The sequence below is a fragment of the Falco rusticolus genome, chromosome 3 (assembly GCF_015220075.1).
Source record: "Falco rusticolus isolate bFalRus1 chromosome 3, bFalRus1.pri, whole genome shotgun sequence".
Classification (NCBI taxonomy): domain Eukaryota; kingdom Metazoa; phylum Chordata; class Aves; order Falconiformes; family Falconidae; genus Falco; species Falco rusticolus.
In genome coordinates this window covers 121,256,404-121,276,792 of record NC_051189.1, presented here as the reverse complement: position 1 = coordinate 121,276,792, position 20,389 = coordinate 121,256,404, and the positions used below count along the sequence as shown (strand labels likewise).

Here is a 20,389-nt window from a genome sequence, read left to right as displayed (position 1 = left end):
GGCAGCAGCTCCACCAACCGGGCCGGCTGCAGTACCCAATTATTTCGCTAGGTGGCAGCAGCGCTCCACCAACCAGGGCGGCTGCAGTACCCAATTGTATTTCGCTAGATGGCAGCAGCGCTCCACCAACAGGGCCGGCTGCAGTACCCAGTTATATTTCGCTAGGTGGCAGCAGGTCTCCACCAACAGGGCCGGCTGCAGTTCCCATTTATATTTCGCTAGGTGGCAGCAGCGCTCCACCAACAGGGCCGGCTGCAGTACCCAATTACATTTCGCTAGATGGCAGCAGCGCTCCACCAACCGGGCCGGCTGCAGTTCCCAAATATATTTCGCTAGGTGGCAGCAGCGCTCCACCAACCGGGCGGCTGCAGTACCCAATTATATTTCGCTAGGTGGCAGCAGCGCTCCACCAACCGGGCGGCTGCAGTACCCAATTATATTTCGCTAGGTGGCAGCAGCGCTCCACCAACAGGGCGGCTGCAGTACCCAATTATATTTCGCTAGATGGCAGCAGCGCTCCAACAATCGGGCCGCGCATGCGCAGAAATGGCTTGACGCCAAAGGGGGCGGGGCTTCCGGCCTCGTCGCAGGCCGATGACGCAACACGCCTCGACGCATGCGCAGAAGGGCTTTCTGGCAAACTAAGGGCAGCGCATGCGCAGACGCGGCTTGACGCCAAAGGGGGCGGGGCTTCCGGCCTCGGGCGTATGGGCATATGACACAATCCGGGTTTGGCGCATGCGCAGAAGCCTTTCTGGCCGACGGAGGACAGCGCCTGCGCAGAAGCGGCTTTGACCCCTAGGGGCGGGGCTTCCGGCCTCGTGCGTAGGGGCAGATGGCGCATCCGGCCCGGGAAAGGCGGGTTCACTTCCGGCCCGCGCGGCGCGCTGGAGCGGCCGTGGAGGTGCGGAGCCTTCGCCGGGAGCCTGGAAGACTTTCGGGCCGGGACGTGCGGCGGCGCGGTGGGTGAGCGCTCGGGCTGAGGGCGGGCGGGGGCCGGCGGGCAGCGGCCGAGTGGGGGGGATGTGGCGGGCCGGCGCTCGGTGGTGCCGGCGGCGGGCGGGCTGAGGCAGGCGGGCGGCCCGGCCTGGGACCGGCGGGGCTGCCGCCGGTTCTCGTCTCCCCGGCAGTGACGGTGGTCAGCGGGCTCCTCACGGTGTTGCTTTTTTTTGGTTGTTTTCTTTTTTGTCTCTCGGAGCTGCGCCGCTACCTCAGCGAGGAGGCGAGGAGCGGCGGCGGGGCGGCCCCGGTGCTCGCTTGTGGCGGCGGGGCCCGGGAGAGGGGTCGGCCCGCGGCGCCCCGCCGCCCACCCGCCGCCTCCGGGCTGCCCGGGCAGCCGCCGCAGCCGCCGCAGCTGTGCGCGGGGCTTTGTCTTTCCCTCAGCCGCTGGCCTGAGCCGTGGCAGCCGGCTGGGGCTGCCGGCCCCCGCGGGCCGCAGAGGCTGCCTCGGGGCCTGCGGTAACGCTGTCGCGGGGGGGTGGCTCGGGAGCCTCTTCCCGCCCCTGCGAGCAGGCAAGGGAAAGAAAGCCGGCGGTGGAATCCCCACCCCTCGTCCCTGACTGCTGATTTCTCTAAAAAGTATTACAAAGGGCAAGCGTTTAACTACCGGGGAGGGTTGGGAGGCAGCAGTTCAGGTGTCTCGCTGATCCTGTGTCTTGACATTCAGCTCCTGGTCCGGAGCAGCCGAATGCAAGAGGCCTTTTGATTTGCTTCCCAGTGAAACGGGGCTCTTTTGTTTTTTCTTTGTACCTAGGTTCATCCGGAATTGTACGTTGACAAATCAAGGGGAGCTAAACTGAAGGTCAGTCTAGATGTTACTTTTCCACGTGTGCCTTGTGCTTGTGAGTCGGACTGCTGACTACGGAGGGATCACTTTTGTACTTGCCGAGGGCCCACGTGGCTCCGTGTGCTGCGCTGCGGCTCGGGCAACAGCCAGGGAGGAATTGTTGGTCCCTCGTGGTTACGCAGCCAGGCCTGCTAGGCGCTTAAACCAGCGTGTCCGATCGGGCAGTATTATTTTTCTAGATTGTGAAAGAGCCTGAGGTATAAACCCACTTATGTTTCTGTATGGCGGTGTACTTTGTCAGAGAGCTTGGTCGCACTGACGGAGCTGGCACAGAGTTCCCTTGGGACTCCAGATTTGACTATCTTGTTGAAAGGCTCGAGAGCCTGCTTTGGAAGTCACTTGACAAGGCACAGCTTTGCTGTGATTTTGGTACTTGAATTCTGACTGTAATGCCAAGGCCACGTGTTAGCCTTTCTCCAGAAGTTATAAAAGCAGAATGAGCGTTAAGAATCTGATTACCTTTTAACTAAATTCAAAACAAAGTTGCGGGATGAAGTGACTGGAAGCGTCCTGCAAGTCTGACGTGGGTATTATTGCTGTACATGTTATCTGCCTGTCTACCGATCGTTCCTGTCTCTTGTTCTGTTGTGGTAATTCCTTTGGGTAATGCGTTGGGCTCTAGATGTAGTGCATCTTGACTTCCTCCTGACCCCCCGAGATGTTATCGGTGTTTGCCTTCCTCACGTTTCACAGGGCGTGGGAAGGCCAGAGAGACTGGAAGCCTCAGCTGTTATGTGTGGAGAAGCTGTCAGCTTTCTAAGAGAGCATGTAGCCAGCAAGCACATCGTGGTGCTTCGGTACCAAGCTGATACCACAGGCCTCAATCTTTTTTTTGTGAAAAGGGATCACAAGGAAATGTGCTGATGTTGAAGGGGGAAAGGCGGCGGGGGAAGAGGTAGGAGGCAGCTTTCAACCAATTTTAGGCTTAACTCGTGTGTTCCTGAGAATGGTTCTGGGCTTTGAGGGGTTTGCTTTTGGCTTTTTGCCTTAAGCACGTTTATCTTTCAGGGTAACGCTTTCTTGGAAGTTGGAAACAGTCCTTCTGGGACACCAAACCAAACCCGGTACCTGGGAAGGCCATTTAGCGTGCTGCACCTTGTGTTTTATTCCCTGTCGGTCACTTGGTCCTAGCCGTACACGCTCTCCCGGTTTGGCACGTTCTTACCGTGCTGGGTGAAAGATTCTGTCTTTTCATTTCCTCAGTTTGCCACAGGTCATAACACTTGTATGTTCATAGACCGCTTCCCTTGCTCACTGCTTTCAGATTTGAGCATCGATGCCATGGATGTAACAGGAGAGCAGCAGCAGGACGTAGAGCACAAGCCGTTTAAACAGCACTTGGATAAAGCTGCCAATCGTGTGACTCCAGAAGCCGAGAGACATGGTAAGATGCTATTCTGCCATTCTTGGATGGATGCTCTCATAGCCTTTCCATCACCGTATGCCTGCTATGAGATTCATGGGAACAAGGGACGGCTGAATTCACAGCGTTTTAAACACTACAAACTCTTGAAGAGTTTATAGGACACATCTATTACACTGGCAGATCAGACAAGCTCCTCTGTGTGTGTATATATATATTATACTTGGTACTTTTGTGAGGCAAGTCTTTGCCTGGTCCCTCTGAAACTGGGAGAAGGACTCATTGATGCATTTCAGGAGCAAAGCTGCTGAGTGAACAGGCTTTTCCTACTAGACGTCAAGCAGCTGCTCTGGCAAAACTTGACTTTGGTTGCATCTTTAAATCCTAGGAGGCTGACAAATGGGACGAGCTGGTTAAAGAGCCTCTCTCCAGGGAAGGCTCCACTGACTTGACCCTTAAGCCTAAACCCGCATCTTACTACGTTTGCTTTGTGTGTGTTAATGCATATCTGATTCATAGATTTCAGTTGATTGATCAGTTACAAGTTGGAGTAAGTGGTCCTTGGCTACATATACCTCTCCTCTGTGTTTTTTTACATGTTATGACTTACTGTTGTACTTCAATACAAACCGGGAACGATTCTGGTAGTGTTGCAATGTAATGGTAATACTGTCCTGACTTTGTCTTTCTAAAACGTGAGGTCCTTATTATCTCTTCTGGGAGATAGTGTAGTTCTGTGTATTGGCATGAAATAAATTTGCTGATTTGTTGTAACTCAGATTTAACTTTTCTGTTCTTAAAACCTGAAAGGCTAAACTAAGTCAAGAGCTGAACAGTGGGTAGGTACGAGAGCTTCTCCTGTTGTCACAGAAGTGTGGTGATAGCATTCTTACTGTTGCGTCACTTAGCAGCCTTTCTGTATTCAGAGGCTGTGGCGTGATGAATGTAATGTCTGGGGTCAAACCCTGCTTTTCTGTACCTAATTCTCTGTTAACACATGTAGGCCTCCTGCCTTATTTGTGTTGCCAGCCTCCACTGGGATTACTCGGTCTGAACCGGTTGCTCTTGCTCCTTATATTATCAACAGAGAGGAAGAGAAACTTGCAGGGAGCAAACAGTCTCATCCAGGAGAGGCATTTTGGAAGCGATCAAATTGTATTGCATGCAGCAAGCAATTTCTTCTGCTGTCTGGTAAAAGTATATGGCTAGTTTGATTTCCACCACGTGTGTGGCAAGTTAGATTGGAAGTGTACACCCATCTTCGTGAAACTCCATGGTTATCAGTTTCTGTTAGTAACACTTGATGTTCAGTCATTTATTTAAATGGCAACTATAGCAGTATTGACTGGTAAAGGAAAAATGCGCGCAGACGTGGTTACCACTGGGCTTGCTTTAGTCACGACTCAGAGCTGGGCCATCACCCCGGTGAAAGATTCAAAAGGGAGTGCTGTGGGTAGCAAGGGTCCAAGGGTGGCTGTCACTAGGGAAATTTCTGGGGGCGCTTGTTAGGCACTTGGACTTTTGCGCATCTCCATTCTCATCGGGTCCGCAGTTAACATATGCGCTAGGTTTGCACGGACATTCAAAGGTGTAATGTAGCATGTGAGCTTGATGCATTGAAATCTTCCAGGGGAGGGTGTTGTATGATTGCTAGCAAGTGTTGGGGAGGACTGATGTCTAATATCCATATCCTTTTCATATTCAAGGTTAAAATTTTAATAACCTTTGTCTTTTGGAGGATTTTGGAGTGTGGGGTTTTTTGTGGGGTTTTTTTTTTGGTGGTAGGTTTAGTGCTTTATTTTTGAACACGGCTTGTTTTCATGGATGCATACATAGGACCACTGTTATTTATTGTATTAAGGGTTTTCTTACCCTGCCTGCTTACCCTCCCAGTTACTTTATCCTTCCTTTTCTGTGATACCTTTTTATTTCCTACAGCAGCAGTTAGTTCTCTCCCAGTAGACTTGATTCCTTCTTCTTCTCATTTTTATGTCCACTAAAATACTCTGCATAGAACAGTTGTTGTCAACATCGGTATGTGATGATGGCTTTCCGCATGACTGCCTGTGAGGAAGAGGGGAAATTCATATCTCTTTTAGGACAGTATCTGCTGGTATTGTCACTTATGAAAATGAGTTGCTTGTTGTCTATCTTATTCAAACAAAAATTTGAAAATCCAACCACCAGTATGACTGCTTTATTTGTATAGATTCAGGCCTTTTAATGAAAGAGTACTGTCTCCTGCAGGTAGCTGGAAATTTCCAGTTTGCACCGGCAAAAAGTTTCCAACAGTCTCATGTACATGGTAAAGTATTTTCTTTTCCTGCTTATTGTGACCTTTAGCTTCCAAGTGTTTCAGACCATTTCCTTTGAACATCTTTGCATTGCTGTCTGTGGTAACAGCAGCACTGCTTCAGGAGGGAGGACATTGCTGAAATTTCGTTAGAGAGGTTTAGAACTATTGGGAATGAATAGAAAAGTGTTTTCTGAAGGTGCTGCCACATGGTTGTGGGAGAACATGGAGGAGAATGTCTCTGAGCAGTCTCTCAGCCTCACTTGTTCTACAAAACTTTGATGCCCTGCTGTAAAACAACCTCAGGTACGGTGTTTGGTCCAGGACCTGAATATCAGCATCTCTGGAAGGGACGTTTTGGAGAAAAGCTCTTGAGAATTTCAAGGCAATTCAGAACTTTCACAGTAAAATTTCAGTTGTGAAGGACTTCGACTTCCTCAAATATATAAAAATACACAGTGGCTGGAATGATATTGGTAGTTTACAGAATCATAGAATGGTTTGTGTTGGAAGGGACCTTTAAAGGCCCCCTAGTCCAGCCCCCCCTGCAGGAAGCAGGGACATCTTCAACTAGATCAGGTTGCTTACAGCCCTGTCCAACCTGACCTTGAATGTTCCCAGGCATGGGGCATCTGCCACCTTTCTGGGCAACCTCTCTTAGTGTTTCACCACCCTCATCATAAAAAATTTCTTCTATCTAGTCTGAATCTACCCTCTTTCAGTTTAAAACCACTAAGCCTTGTCCTATTGCTACGGGCCGCACTAAAATGTTTGTCCCCATCTTTCTTATAAGCCCCCTTTAAGTACTGAAAGGCCACAATAAGGTCTCCCCAGAGTCTCTTCTCTGGGCTGAACAACCCCAATTCTCTCAGCCCGTCTTAGAAGAGGTGCTCCAGACCTCTGATCATTTTTGTGGCTCTCCTGCTCCAACAGGTCCGTGTCTTTCCCGTGCCAAGGACTCCGGAGCCAGATGCAGTGCTCCAGGTGGGTCTCATGAGAGCAGAGGGGCAGAATTGCTTCCCTTGACCATCGTTGGATGCAGCCCAGAACATGGTCAGCTCTGACCTGTGAGCACATGTTGCTGGCTCATGTCCATTTTTTCGTCCAATGGTACCACCAAGTCCTCTGCAGGACTGCTCTCAACCCCTTACATCCCCCAGCCTGTATTGATATGGGGGGGGGGGGGTGTTTGCCCAGACCCAGATGCAGGACCTTGCCCTTGACCCTCATGAGGTCACATGGGTGCACTTCTCAAGCAGAGCACTGGGGGAAAATGTTTTGGAGAGCCTTAACTCCAGTTAATGTTAAAATGGGTCACACACAATGTAACTAGTGTAACAGGTTAGTTAATGACTGGTCTTTCTCAAGGGGTGCCCTTGAATTTGTCTGGTGCTGCTCTGTAAGACTTGTTAGCCTTGCTAGTACTCGGGTCACACTTCAGGTGCTGAGGAATGTGACCACCCGAGTGTTAAAGCTGATAACCTAATAACCGCCATCATCCTGTGCAGGGTTGTAGGAGAGCAGCTACCGGGAGGCCACCTGGTGCCAGCACAAGCATTCCTGCAGCTGTGTGATTTAACCTTACTTTGGAGCTGCTCTGACCACAAGAACAGCCTCACATAAAGCAGTACTTCACACGTTTCAGCCTGCTGCATGCATTCTCTGATGTGACTCTTATCTGAAGAGAGGGTGGGACAGGAATGGGCCATCAACAGAAGGATGGGGAGACAAAGACTGTTCTATTCCTTTGACAATAGGTCCAGTTTAAATGCAGATCCACCAGAGCCAAGTGCTCTGTAGAACTTTGTTATTCCGCGAAGGTTACCCTGCTGGTGTCTGTGCAAAAGGCAGTGGGGCTTGACACTTCACGGACAGCTGAGGCACTTAACTCTTGCCTTAACTGCAGATAGTACTGCAACATGAAACAGAGTGTTCCGTTAAGAAAAATGGCATAGCATAATCCCAAGGCCACTTTGCTTTTCTTTCCTTTCCCTGGCCACCATTTCACATGTATTTCCAAAGTTTTAGTAGGAATTTCTTTTTTAAAGCCAAAGGAGCTCCGTGATGCAGTTGCCAGCACAGGCACACAAACCACTCTGCTAGTGGCAGTGACAGGTCTGCACATTTGTCAGAGACAGCACCAAGAATATCTGAAGCCAGTGCAGCTCTGAGCTCTTTGTAATGCAGAGCCATTGTCTTAATTCCAGTGACTGCAACCTTCGTTTGTGAGCATTGAACATTTTAACTGTGAAATGGAAAGGCTCTCCCTAGATCAGAGCATTAGGAGGAACATAGTTTAGGCTTAGCATTTCCTTTTTCTAACTGTATGTTCTCTGTTATGCATGCATATCTCTTTAGTAAGGGGTTTATATAAATGCAGGTAAAGCTTCTGGTGTTTTAATGGAAGATGTTGATGGAAAAAAACCCGAGTTCACAGCACACTCATGTTGAATAAATGTTTTAAAGGAGAGGCTAGTTCTGGTCGGCTCTTTAGCATTCTGGCTTGGCTTGTGCTAGGCTGTGTGCCAGAAACACTTGAAGGGAGCAGCATTCCTGATCTTTGTTGATCATGTAGCAGCACTGGGTGATCTGACTCCACCAGCTCCTAAATAACAGACTGCGTTTTTTGAAGCATGTTTATCTTTGCAAAGGTGAAAGTTGAGATCTGACTTCCTGACCAGTGTTAAAATGCACCATGGCCTCTGGCTACTTTAAGATGATAGTGTGACTTTGGACAAACCTGGTAGGAGCAATACTGAAATCAAGTTGTAAGTTATATTTCATCCTGAGACTGATGTTTCTGGCATTACATAAAGTAATTTAAGTAACCAACCAAAAGATATCAGTTGCCTCCCATTGCCCCTGATTTCCAGCTCCCTTTGGGGGTGCATGCTGCTGCTGGCATTGTCATATCGCTGTATGCAGGAAGGGCAGGCCAAACACCCCAAACCCTGGCACTAGTGATAGTCATCTTGGTCGTACCAGTTGTTTGCAAACATCCTGCTCAGGCTCTCCCCACAGTCTTTTCCTTTCCCTGTGCATTCTCTGGGCAGCTGTAACAAGGCTGATTGATAGGCAGAGCCCCTGAGAGTTGCTAAGATGATGATAATTTCATTAGGGAACTTCCATTTGGTATTAAGGCTTGTGCTTTGCTCAGTTGTTAGTTTGGATCTGTTGTGCCTCTGTTTTACAGTAGTTAGAGGAGTCATGTGTATCAGGTGGTGACAGAGATAGATAACTGTGAATTTTTCCTTCCTTGCCCCTGGGGTCTTGTTTTTGCCGTAGATTAAGAACACATTCAGATGAAGACCAAAATACCTGTTCTGAAGTAACCCCAATTAAAGATACTTTCATTCATTCTAGCAGTGGCTAGTGTATGTCAGGAGGGGAATTGCAGCAGTTTTATCTATCATGTGCCCTACTGCAAGCAAGAGAGAAACCCAGGGGATTTTCTTGCCATTTTAGATCTCAATGGAAATGAGAGGAACTCCCTTATAAGCTAGAATAAGGTAAACAGGTATGCTTGTTATCACAGTGTGAACTATATTGTTAAACTGTTTTTATATTACATTTCACGATCTGCAGAGCTTTGGACTTGATTATGTAAGTGTTCCCAAGATAATGTTCTAGTTCTCTTGGTCTGTTTTCCTTCTGGATTTCCCTGCCTTTGCCACATTGAGATCCTAGTGTACTGATCCCAGATGGATTTGGCTTTACGAGTCTGAGCAGAACCTAGCACCTGCTTTCACACAGGGCTGTGAAGGATGGTCTGGGACATCTGCCTGTTGCTTGGCAAGCCTGTTCCCCTCGTCCCGAGACTGCCTTGCTCCTTAGCTGCGCTCCCCAGTTTCCTAAGGCTGGTATTTCCATAGCTGCTTCTGGATCTGGGAGGAAAGTAGATGATGCCCGTACCAGCGCCACCGAGGCAGCTGACAGCACGGTGCTCCCATGACAGGGAGAGAAGTGGGTGCAACAGCCTGCGCTGTAGGTGGGGGGTAAGGGCACTGGCATCTGGCTGTTTCCAGGAGGAAAAGGAGAAAGTACGCATCCTGGAATCTGCCATGAATACAAAAAAGAAGAGCAAGTGCTTCAGAGTTTACTGTTAGGACGCACAGAGTAAGGGAGGACCTGTCTCTGTTCCAGAGCCATACTCGGAAAAATATAAAAATAATTAACTTTAAGCTCCTTACCTTGCCCCTTGGATGCTGTGCAGTTGTTTGAGTTATTAGCATTTCCGTTTCAGATCAATATGATGCACTACATCAAACATCTCTCATTTGGAAGGGATTATCCAGGCATTGTGAATCCTCTGGATGGGACAGACCTCACTGCACACCAAGGTAAAAGGCATCTGAGATAAATCTCTTTTTAAGTGTCTGTATTCATAGGTGTCAGAAGAGAACAGGAGTGAAGTTCCCGGTGATATGGAGAAATAGTGTGAAATGGGGACAATGGACATCGATTGTGACTGTGTATGTCTGCCCAGGAATGTGGGTATGGTGACTAGTCATGGGTGCGATGTCTGATAGGCACACAGCCTTGAGGAGACGCCTACAGTTTTGAGGAGACGCCTGCCCTTCTTCTTCTAACAAGGGGGCTATTTAAAAAGAATGAGAAAAGGATGAGAGATATTCCAATGCTATCTAGAGGGAGGGAGTGCTAAGTGTCCTTGCTGGAGAAGATCCGGATGGTCACAGATGGTCACTTGAACATGAATCGCCTACAAACCTGCAAGACCACCACATTCCAGGCAAAGGACTGATAAGCTAATTAACGTATGAAGCGAGAGTAAGGGGTTTAGGTAATGAATATGTATAGGCTTTAATTGAATATTCATTTGTTTTATTGTATATATGTGAGATGGTTCTTCACTTTGGGCATGCACGCTTGTGGAGGAGCGATCCCCCGTGCATCTGCGCGCAATAAACATACCTACTTTATAACTTTCGAGTTATAGAGTCTAATTCCGTACGTCACCAGTCCTAAACAAGAACCCTGACAATTCTAAAACATGGACGCCTCCACCATATGCTCTTTCATGAACGGCTGCCTCCATTCATCTGGAACAAATCTGCCAATGTGTTTTGATTCTGTGACCTTTTGGAAAGGTCTTTCTTTTCAGTGTTCATGGCCTAATTGGTAGTTGCTGGAGAGCTGTGGTGTCTGGCTGACCTTGATCTACCCAGCAGTAATGGCTGCAGTGAAGTTGAAATGTTGCTGATCTTTTCTAGGTAGCTCCAGTTTGCTGGCTTGAGAAGCAAAGGCAATTCTGTCCTCATGCTACTGCTGCTCAAACTATAATCTTGGCTTATTGGCACAAGCCTGCTTGTCTGGATTTTCTGTGAAAGATCCTGACTGTATCACTTTATACACCACTACAGAGTTTTGTTATTTTTTCACATCTGCTGATCAATGAATTTCATTCAATGATCATTTCATCAGTGAGCTCCTGTAGTTAATTTTCTCATATGCCTATTTATTCTTTAAATGCCTTGAAAGTAAAATTTAATAGTCTCAGGAGCTAAAAGATGGATTTGATTTTTATTTCCTGTCATGGCACCCATGGAAATGTCTACATGATGGGATAATGTCATTCTGCAGTTTAAGCCAGAAGCATTAAGCAGAAAAGTTTGCCTGGCTTTTTCTGGTGATGGGATAAATTCCTGCAAGGTGAGGGCTGATTCTTCATCCTCACAGAAAACTGCATCCATTCCCACTACCTTGCCCATTGCCACTTTAATCCAACTGCTTCCATAAAACTCAATACCGATCATTTCTTTGGGGAGCAAAACCATCCCCAGCCCTTTCTAAGGAGGCTGATCCAGGAAGGACCATGCCTAGGGGCTAGTGACTCAAATTGGGATATGAAGGGCTGATATACCAAGTATTGCTCCTTCAAACCTCTGCAAGCCACCTTGAGGGAAGGACCTAGGAGGCACGGTGTCTTCCTAAATCACCAAGTTCCTTGTTTTGGAGCAGTACTCCTGGATGCTGCGAAGAAATGCCCCTACCTGCAGACACAGTAGTTTATGTTTTGGGTTTTTTTTATGGAGAGCATACCATTATATCTGTCTTTCCCTAGCTGTCCTTCCTAGAGTAAGTATATCTGTCCACCTGTCTGTCCATCCATGCATCTGTCCATCTCTGCCTTCCATCCAACAAGTCACCAGGCCTATGTAACACAGCTGAAACCCTCCACCAGAAGCATGGCATAGGAGAGGGCTGGATATGGTTTGCAGGTGTAAACAGAAAAGAATGCTTGTGCAGTGCTCTGCAATGGCAGGAGGGCCAAGATACATGATCAGGAACAGAATTCCTTCTCTAACTAATGTTTTGTTTTGTGTTACAGATAAAGCAGAACTAAACTAATTATCAATTATTTTTTCCTCCCTTCTTGCTTCTCCTGGCTTAAAACAACAAAAGAGCTCTTGCAATTCCAAAGTCAATTAGTCACTGGGCTAGAACATAGGCTTTTGACATTGTAATTAGACTTCATTAATGGATCACCAGCAGCAGCAAGATGGAAACCTACTAGATGAGCCTCTCCTTGCATTTTCTTTCAGCTAATTACATGCTTATCTTGGAAACAAAAGATGCTGTGAATAAAGAAAAAAACCCCAATTATGTGTCCCAAATTGCGGACTGACGGGCTTATAGTGAAAGCCTCCTTGCTTGAGGTTGTAAAATGGTCCTTCTGCAGCCACAGAACTTCTTTTCCTTACCTTTGCTGCTGCCCACTACATATCACCAGTCCTTCTCTCCATGTTGCCACCAATCCCAAGTTCGTTTGGGTCTTCTGGACACGTAATTTATAAAACGCTGTCCCTTGGGTGTGCAAAAAACCCTTGTCCACTTTTTCCTTACTTCCTCTTTGGGTGCTGAGCATGCCATGGAAGGACTGAAGCTGCCACTGCTCCCAGAGGCAGGAGGAGATCTCTGCCTTCCAGCAGAGCTCTCTTGCCAACAAGACCCCTCTGGGGAAGCAATTTTCTCATGCAGGTCATTGATATTATAGCACAGGGTGATTAGTAATCAAATAAAAAACTGCTTTCAATTAAGCTGAGGGCTTCTAGCTTGGTAGCATCTTTCAATAGCAATTTGTAACACTAATGCAAATACAATTACTGCTAATTAATGGGTAGGTAGCAGACCAGATATTACGACAATTTTTCTCCAAGCAACACCAGGCAGTGAAACCTGTCTCACACTGTATGAATGTACTGTTCCCTGTGAAAAGCGCTAAGCTTCCTCTCTCTTAGTCCTCTGAGGTAATTCAGTGAACAGATAGTTTAAGGTGCTAGTAAATTTACGTTGTGCAAATTATTATTTGTCATTTTATGTTCAACTTGGGAAGAGGCTTCAACAAGCCGTAGTACACTGCCCTGTGTAATTCCTTTCATGATGAACTTGCTAAGGATCAGAGCTCTGGCAATAAATTGTAAGTAGCTTTATACTTCAGATAGTCATTTGGATTTATTTATTTTTTAATCACCAATGATAGCAGGAACTGTTTTGCAAGTTTTACAATTGTTGTGGTATTTTACTGTTCTGCGGCCTATTCCCACTGTTATGTACTGCATAGATTAGACTGGAGATAACAATAAATGCTGAACAGTTATTTGTCCTTAGGTAGTGCTGTGTTCTTTGATGGAGATTGGATTGCTATGCCTCTCCTCTGGATGGAGAAAGTGAACCCTCAGGATGCAGAGCAGGCAGCATCATAAAGCACTTAAGGCATCATAGAAGGAGGTGGAGGGATGAGCAGGAAGGGAGAGTGCCTGGATCTCCAGGGCTCTCCTAAAGCAGATGAAGGACAGGGCACAGGGGAAATTTACAGCTGAGCAATGAGGTGTGTTACTTCTACACCTCTGAGCACACTCGCATTCCTCTGATTCTCCATCCTGGACGATGGAGACCTGTCCATGTGACCAAGTGATATCTCTGGGTCACAACAGATTTCCCCCCTTGCCCCCCCCACCCCCAGCACTGCCCAGCTCTCTTCCCTAGCTGGCGTGACCTCTTCTTGATGAAAAAGTCCATGTTTTGGAGAGAAGGAGGGAGTGCTAAAAAGCCTCTCCCTGTGTTTGGAGCTGAAGTTTGCAGCACAGAACGCTGCAGATTCATACTACAGCCCGCTCTTTCTCCCCGCCTTACAAAGGGCACAGCAAGGGAAGAAGAGTTTGAAAGGGGCCACTTCTCCACATCCATCAGTCAGCTGGAAACAGGGACTCTGGCACCACAGAGTGCCCTTATGTGGGCTGGGTTGTGAACAGGCATGTCCTGTCCCAGAGCTGGTGTGTAAAGGCGTACCTGCAGATAGCAAGGAACACAAACGGGTGTTTGTGGTTGCACTCAGATCGTGTGGAGGGCTCCACAGTCTCAGGGACTCTGTTCCTAGACCTTCCAGAAAGGAATATAATTAATAAACCACCTACGTGGGGGAAATCACTGCCTGACCTTTCATGCAGTCAACCTGCAGTGTCATCGCCTGACACTTCTGGTTTTTATCAGTGTACCCACAAATTAGCCACGATGTCTCACCAGCTAATAGGAAGAGAGTAATTACTGGTGCTACTGCTAGAGCTGATATCAAGGACTGCTGTGGGAAATAAAGGATTAATTTCAACTATATATGTAGGAGATCTTGATAGCAGCAGGTGAAAGGGGAAAAGAAAATTTAAAGTAGACATCAGTGCGGGAACGGACATACAATTGTAGAAGTCGAAAGATATTTGGAACTGATGTGCAATATTCTTAGTGTGTAGGACAGTGATGGAAACTTCTCAAACCCACAGGCTGTTTCCTTGTAGTAATCACTGAACAAAGTGGGAAAACTCACAGAGAGAAGACAGGAACAGAAAGATGGGGTTTTTTTCACATCTCAGGGGCCTGTACCCAAAATCAGAATTAGGGGGAGGGTGAGATGGGACTGGCATTAAACCAGCAAAACTTAAAATGGACCATCTGAGACGACACGCTGCAGACCCCAGGAGCTGGGCTGGGGTGGGAGGGCTGGTTGCAATTTGGCTGAAACAGGATCAAACCTGTGTGTTCCCGGGTGTCAGGGTGTACCAAGGGGATGGAGATGCCTCTCCTGTCTCTGTGCTGACCACTTGGAGTGGCTAGGTTGAGCACCAGGTACTCCTGCAGGTGGGCACCAGGGGCTGTGAGGGCAGGGCTGGGTTACACCCCTCACACTTTGCAGGATCATACTGGGTCGCATTTCTTACCAAAACGTCCAGTTTCTCCATATCCCCAGCCTATTCTGGAAAGCCTTGGAATACCAAATGCTCAGGAAATAGGGAGATAGCTGGCTGGATGTGTAAGAGGGAGGGTGATAGATGTGAGAGGGAAAAGGATCTTGGCTTTAAAATGTGTATGACTTCCTGGCCTGAATGAGGCTGTCTGTTTTAGGGCATAAAGAAAAAAAAAAAAACAAAAAAACCTGTGCTTGTTCATTTCAGGTAAGTTTTCCTGAGCAGAGGACATTTGGGACAACAGGTACAGCAGCGAGGGGTAAGGATGCCCCCTCCGCAGAGCAGCTGGTGGGACCAAGGCCCCCCCACTGTGCACACAGCCGGGCAGTGGGACACAGACCTGCCCTGCGGGACACCTGGCTCCAGGTGACCAGCCACGGCCCTAGCCATGCACTGCATGAACAAGCAGCTCTGGATGAGGTAGATGCAGTGCAGGAGTCAGGTTGGCATTTCTGACAGTGTGTTGAAGCACAGGATGCATCCAGATGTGGAGACGGACAAACAGCAGCCATTGCCTGGTGCCACATGGATTGAACTGGGAGCACTGGGACTCCATCCCTTCTGTTTCCCCACGCTACACCCCGGTGTGTTCAGCAGAGGCTCATGCAACACAGTCCCCCAGCACAGAGGGGACATCCCTTGCCACCTTGTACATCCTTGGGCACCCAGAGAAGCCCAAGGCTTGTGCCAGGCTCTGCTCTTAGGGCACATCCCCTGCTCTGCACCGTGCTGGATGGAGCCTGGTAAGGAACCCATGGTGGAGACTTGGTTTTGGGGGAGCCCTGCACCATGGCAGGGTGCAAGACCCTGAGACAAAACTCCACAGTCCTTTTGCAGGCAGCATGTTTAGGGCAGTAGGATGAAGGATGCTCTTTGCAGCAGTAATGAAAGGCGGGGGGGATGGGGGCAGCATCAGCAATGCAAAAGCTGATTTCCAAGAGGGGGAGAGGGATGTGAGCCATGGTTTCCATGCCTGTTACACAGTGACATGTTTTGTTTGGGATTTTGGAACTGGAAAAATAGACTTTTTTGCAGACAAAAATACAGTAAATGCAAGACAGTGTGGAAGAAGGCCACAACCCAACACATTAGCACATAAAAATGTTTTTTTATTAAAAAAAAAATTGCAGATTAAGTTCGAAAGAAACAAATAGGATCATTTCAATTTGTTGAAACACCACCATTTTTTGATTTGTTTCGTTTTGGGTTCTCCCCCAAGTTTGATGTTCCTCTTAATAAAAAAAAAAAAAATATATAGTATAAGAAAATAATCCCCCTCACTTGAAAGACTCCTAACCAAAGGTTTTCCTAACCCCTTTTTCTGTGGGAAAGGTGTTGGTTTCCTGAGGAGGTCTGTGATGGTATCAATAATATAATGGTTTATTAATTCTACAGCAGAAGAACTTAATTGTGGATAAATTATGAACATAGCAGGAGGCAGGGGAGGTCTGCATTCCTCTCACAATAAATGAAATTGAGTATTATTAATACATAGCAAGATTAAAGCAATTTCCGTCTGATTCATGGCTCCTGCTTTCTCTAAAGACAAGTGAGGTGGACAGAATTGCCTGTTTCTGCTTTCAAGTCTCAAGTACTTCCACCAGATTTGCACTTGCTTTCTGTCCTAATGAAGAGAGGGTAAACAGTTTCTGCTACCATGTAAACCCAGCCATAGGTGGTCAGAGCAGCAGGGACTGCACTCAGCAATTGTGGCATTGTTTTGTGAAAACTTGCTATAACGTTTTATCTTGGGTGATCCATTTTCATCAGCGGATAAATAAAAAGTTAAATTTTCTCATGTTAGCTTTTTATATAATCTAAAATAAAAAATATTTTTTTAAAAAAAAGGAGATAAGCTATTGCAACCAATCAAGCTGACTTAATGACTGCTAGTTAATAAAAGAGTACTGGTGCTGTTTTACACTGTGTACCGGCATTGAAATGCTAAATAACCTGCAGACAAGTGACACTTCTAAGATGCCCTACCAAGAGAGCTCATTAGTCCTTTCCAGAAATAAAAGGAACAACTCCACTTTGCAAACAAGCTGGAAAAGCTGGAAAGCAGAAGAGGAAGGAGATCACAAGGGAAGTCTACAAACATACATGGAGTCCCCTCTGCTGAAAGGAATGCATAAGATGGGGCAAAGATTACAGCAGAAGAGAAAGGTTGTTTTTTCAACATTGGAAACATGACAGGCTGTTCAGGCTTCCCAGAATAACCAGTGGCTTCTAGAGCAGTGGAGGTAGAGAGGGACCACCTGCAGATGGAAGCAGTTGTGAGGCTATCAGGGGCTGCTGGTGATTCAGCTAGGTCAATGGTCCTTTTAACCTGGGTTTGATACTAATGCATTCATGTTGCTCATTATTTGAAAGATATTATGGACATACTGCCATGAATTAGGTGGCCCTGGCTTAGAGAATGTGGCAATGTCTCCCTCTAGTAGCTGCCCCGGCAATGAAAATTGCCTCTGACCTGCTGGTTTTGATTAAGTGAATTTTCTTTTTCCCCACGAATGGAGAACACTGGCTTTCACCCTGAGGATATTTCCTTTGATTCATACTGTCTGTACATATTCTGTATGGCTCACTGAACCAATGTGTCTCTGACTGCAGTGCATAATAATGCATAGCAGTAGTTCTGGCCACTGAAGGAAAAATGTACATTGTGTGAGAGCAACAAGGATGCAGCTCCATTTGTCCTGAGCTTACTGTTATCATTTACATAAGTAAACAGAACAAGGGAAATGTGAGTCATTCCACTCTGATTCAGAAGCATTTTACACCCTGCCTGCTGGAATGGAAGTGCCCCAAAGGAGCATCAGACAACAGCAGCTCTACCAAGCAGCCCACCAGCTATAGAAATGTGTATGTCAGGTTGTCTCTCTGTGTACTTTTGGTAATACTTCACCCCCAATTTCCTTTTCATAACTCTGCAATGACTGGGTGCTCAAAAGCTAGTAATTTTTTCCCCTCAATGATACCAATTGTTCTAATAGAAGCTATTACCTCTCCCCGCAAACCTTGTATCCATGGAATCCTCAGACCATCATGGTCAAAGCACCACTACCATTTTCCCCTCTTGCACATCCATCTCATTAGCACTCCTCCATCACTCAGGTGCCTCACCACATTGTCCTCCAGGAGACTTCCAACAGCCCTTATCTGCAGCCCCAGCTGCCCCCACTTTCTGTGGGCTCATACTGTGTAGCATTGCCTGTCACATTTCTCTCCTCAATAGCCTGTGAAAAGAACCAGATATATGACCTTTTTCACAATCCTGCATGCAAGAGTCCAATCCTATACCTGCAGCCTCTAACTTCCCCTCTATACCCCGCACCTTCCCTCCTGGATTTCACAACGTCCCTTGGTGGCCCGTGCCATTCCCAGAGGTGAGCAAGCTGCAGTCTCTACACCAAGGACACCCAAGTGTGGCAACATTCCTTTGGTTTCGCACTTCTCTTTAATCTCATCCCTACAAAGAATGTGCTTTTGGACATGAGATCCAAGGTCCAACTACTGACACAAACAGGGCTTGCTGCAATCGAATGCAAAGACTTCTGCCCATGCTGACTGTGTGAGTTTGTTTTATTCTCTTCTAAACCCGGGGACTGGATCACTCTATGTTTCTCTGCAGAACTGTAAATTGAAACTAAAGAGTAGACTGAAAAGGAGCTGCTCGTATCGTATAACCACTGACCTTCCTGAAGAACTTTAATGCCTGAAACATCCTAAAATTTGTTTTGAATCAATTCAATATCACCTCAGCACAAGGCAATCTCTATATCTGAAAAAGGCCGCAAGGAGGAACAAGTTTGTCTGAGCCAGACTGGCAGTGTTGCAGGCAGGATTTTGATTACAAGACTGTAGATACTACTTCTTAATGGGATTGATTGAAAGCTTCAAATTTATTATCCTTTACATGGGGTCACTTTATCTAGGGGTATGCCTTTTTATTTTTCCTTGCAGGTGCAGGTTCATCACGTCTGCTGATGCTAATGGAAATCACATATTCTTGCTGGCAAGAAGGCCACAGAAAGTGACACAAATCCTTTTACCCTCACATCAAGTTGGAAGTGGCTTTGTCCAGAACAACAGAGTGCCTGTATCAGAAAGCGCCTCAGTCTGAAGAGTGACTTGCAGTATGGTGGAGAGAATCCTGTGCTGAAGAGGCTGGTGGTGATTTCAGGTGAGCCGCCCTTTGCACTGCAGGTTTTTGACCTGTAAAACTTGACAACCCCCCTTTTTCCTGACCCTCTTTTCCTCTTAGTCATTTGTGCTCGGCATAGCAGGAGTCGGCTCTTGCCAAGTGATGGGAATTGCACCTAATGCAGATCTGGGTCTTTCCAGCATCTCCACCTGTTAAAGAGTACACAAGACCTGCTCCCTTTGGTGTTTTACAGCATGACTAGTGCTCAGGTGCAATTTCTCAGGCCTGGCACAACTATTGCACGGTGCCCTGACTGGAAGCTCTTCCAGTCCTGCTGATGCTCAGATTAACTTCCCAGGACACAGCCAGCAATGGGGCTCTCCATTGGCCTGTACCGAGTGGCTGCAAAATGCCATGATGGACCCAAACCCTCAGTTTGCTTTCCAGGAGTTGGTGGGCCCCCAGGGGGGAGCACTGGAGAGAAAGCAAGATGTTGCAGTAGCAGTGCAGTGCACTCTTGCTGCTTCTCCCATCTCTGGACCACAGATGCTCCTGGTGCCAGCCAGCCATGGGTGTTCTGCTCCTCCTGCAACTCCACAGCGGAGGTATTCCCATCCTGATACTTGGATCGTCTCTCAGCTGCTTCATTTCTGAGGGTATAAATTATGTCCCTGGCAGGCCAGGGAGAAGCTGATGCTTTGCAGCTGAGCCCACTGGCTTCTCAAAGAAAACTCAACCAAAAAAAATAAAAAAAAAAAGAGAAGAAAAAAAAAAGGGGTCGGAATCATGAGGTATGCCAGCCTGGGAGCAAGCGGCAGCTGGCGCTGGTCAGCGCTGACACCAGTGAAGTGAGCTGACGGCCTGAGGTCAGGAGGGGTGTTGCAGGTGGACACTGCCCTGTGTCCCAGATGTCACTTATCCTGGTCACTGGGGAGCCAGCACCATCTGCAGACTCAGGTGACAACTGTCAGAGCAGCCCATGGCAGTGAAAGGGCTGTGCTGGAAGCCTGAGCTGCAAGCTGAAGCAAACTCACCTCCACTTTGGCACTGACAAGATGCTGGGTTGTGGTTGTCAGCAGAGGCTCCGTGGTAAAACAGCCCAGGAGCCCGGGCACCTTCTCCTGCCCTTAGCCTGTGCCCAGGGCTCAGGGGCCAGTGGCGCGGGAAAGCAAAGCTGTGGCTGGACTCCAGCCCAGAGCCCTCTTGGTAACACTGGCCATGACAAGAATTTGAAAATTTGAAACTGCTTCTTACTGGTCCTGGCTGAGCAATGATACTCTTGAGGAATTAATAGCTGTATTGGTTGTCTAAATTCCTGGGAATGATGGATCCCTGATGTCAGCCATCCGTTAGCAAGAGGAGCATCACTGGAAGCCCAGCTGAGACCCAGCTTCTATAATTTTCCCCTGCAAAGACATCATTTTACCCATTTCACTTGCAGTTAAACAAACTGGTTTTCCCCCTCTGCCAGGGAACATTAGGA

General features: G+C 47.4%; 1 protein-coding gene across 1 annotated transcript; it reads left to right on the top strand.

Moving 5' to 3' along the window:
* Window positions 1-797: 797 nt before the first annotated feature.
* LOC119144102 (endoplasmic reticulum-Golgi intermediate compartment protein 3-like) lies at window positions 798-19,652 on the top strand. Its single transcript, XM_037379025.1, has 5 exons — window positions 798-966; window positions 1,754-1,801; window positions 3,050-3,230; window positions 9,746-9,842; window positions 18,726-19,652. Exons 3-5 carry the CDS (start codon window positions 3,074-3,076, stop codon window positions 18,883-18,885), a joined length of 414 nt encoding a protein of 137 aa, XP_037234922.1. The 5' UTR covers window positions 798-966; window positions 1,754-1,801; window positions 3,050-3,073; the 3' UTR covers window positions 18,886-19,652.
* Window positions 19,653-20,389: the final 737 nt, after the last annotated feature.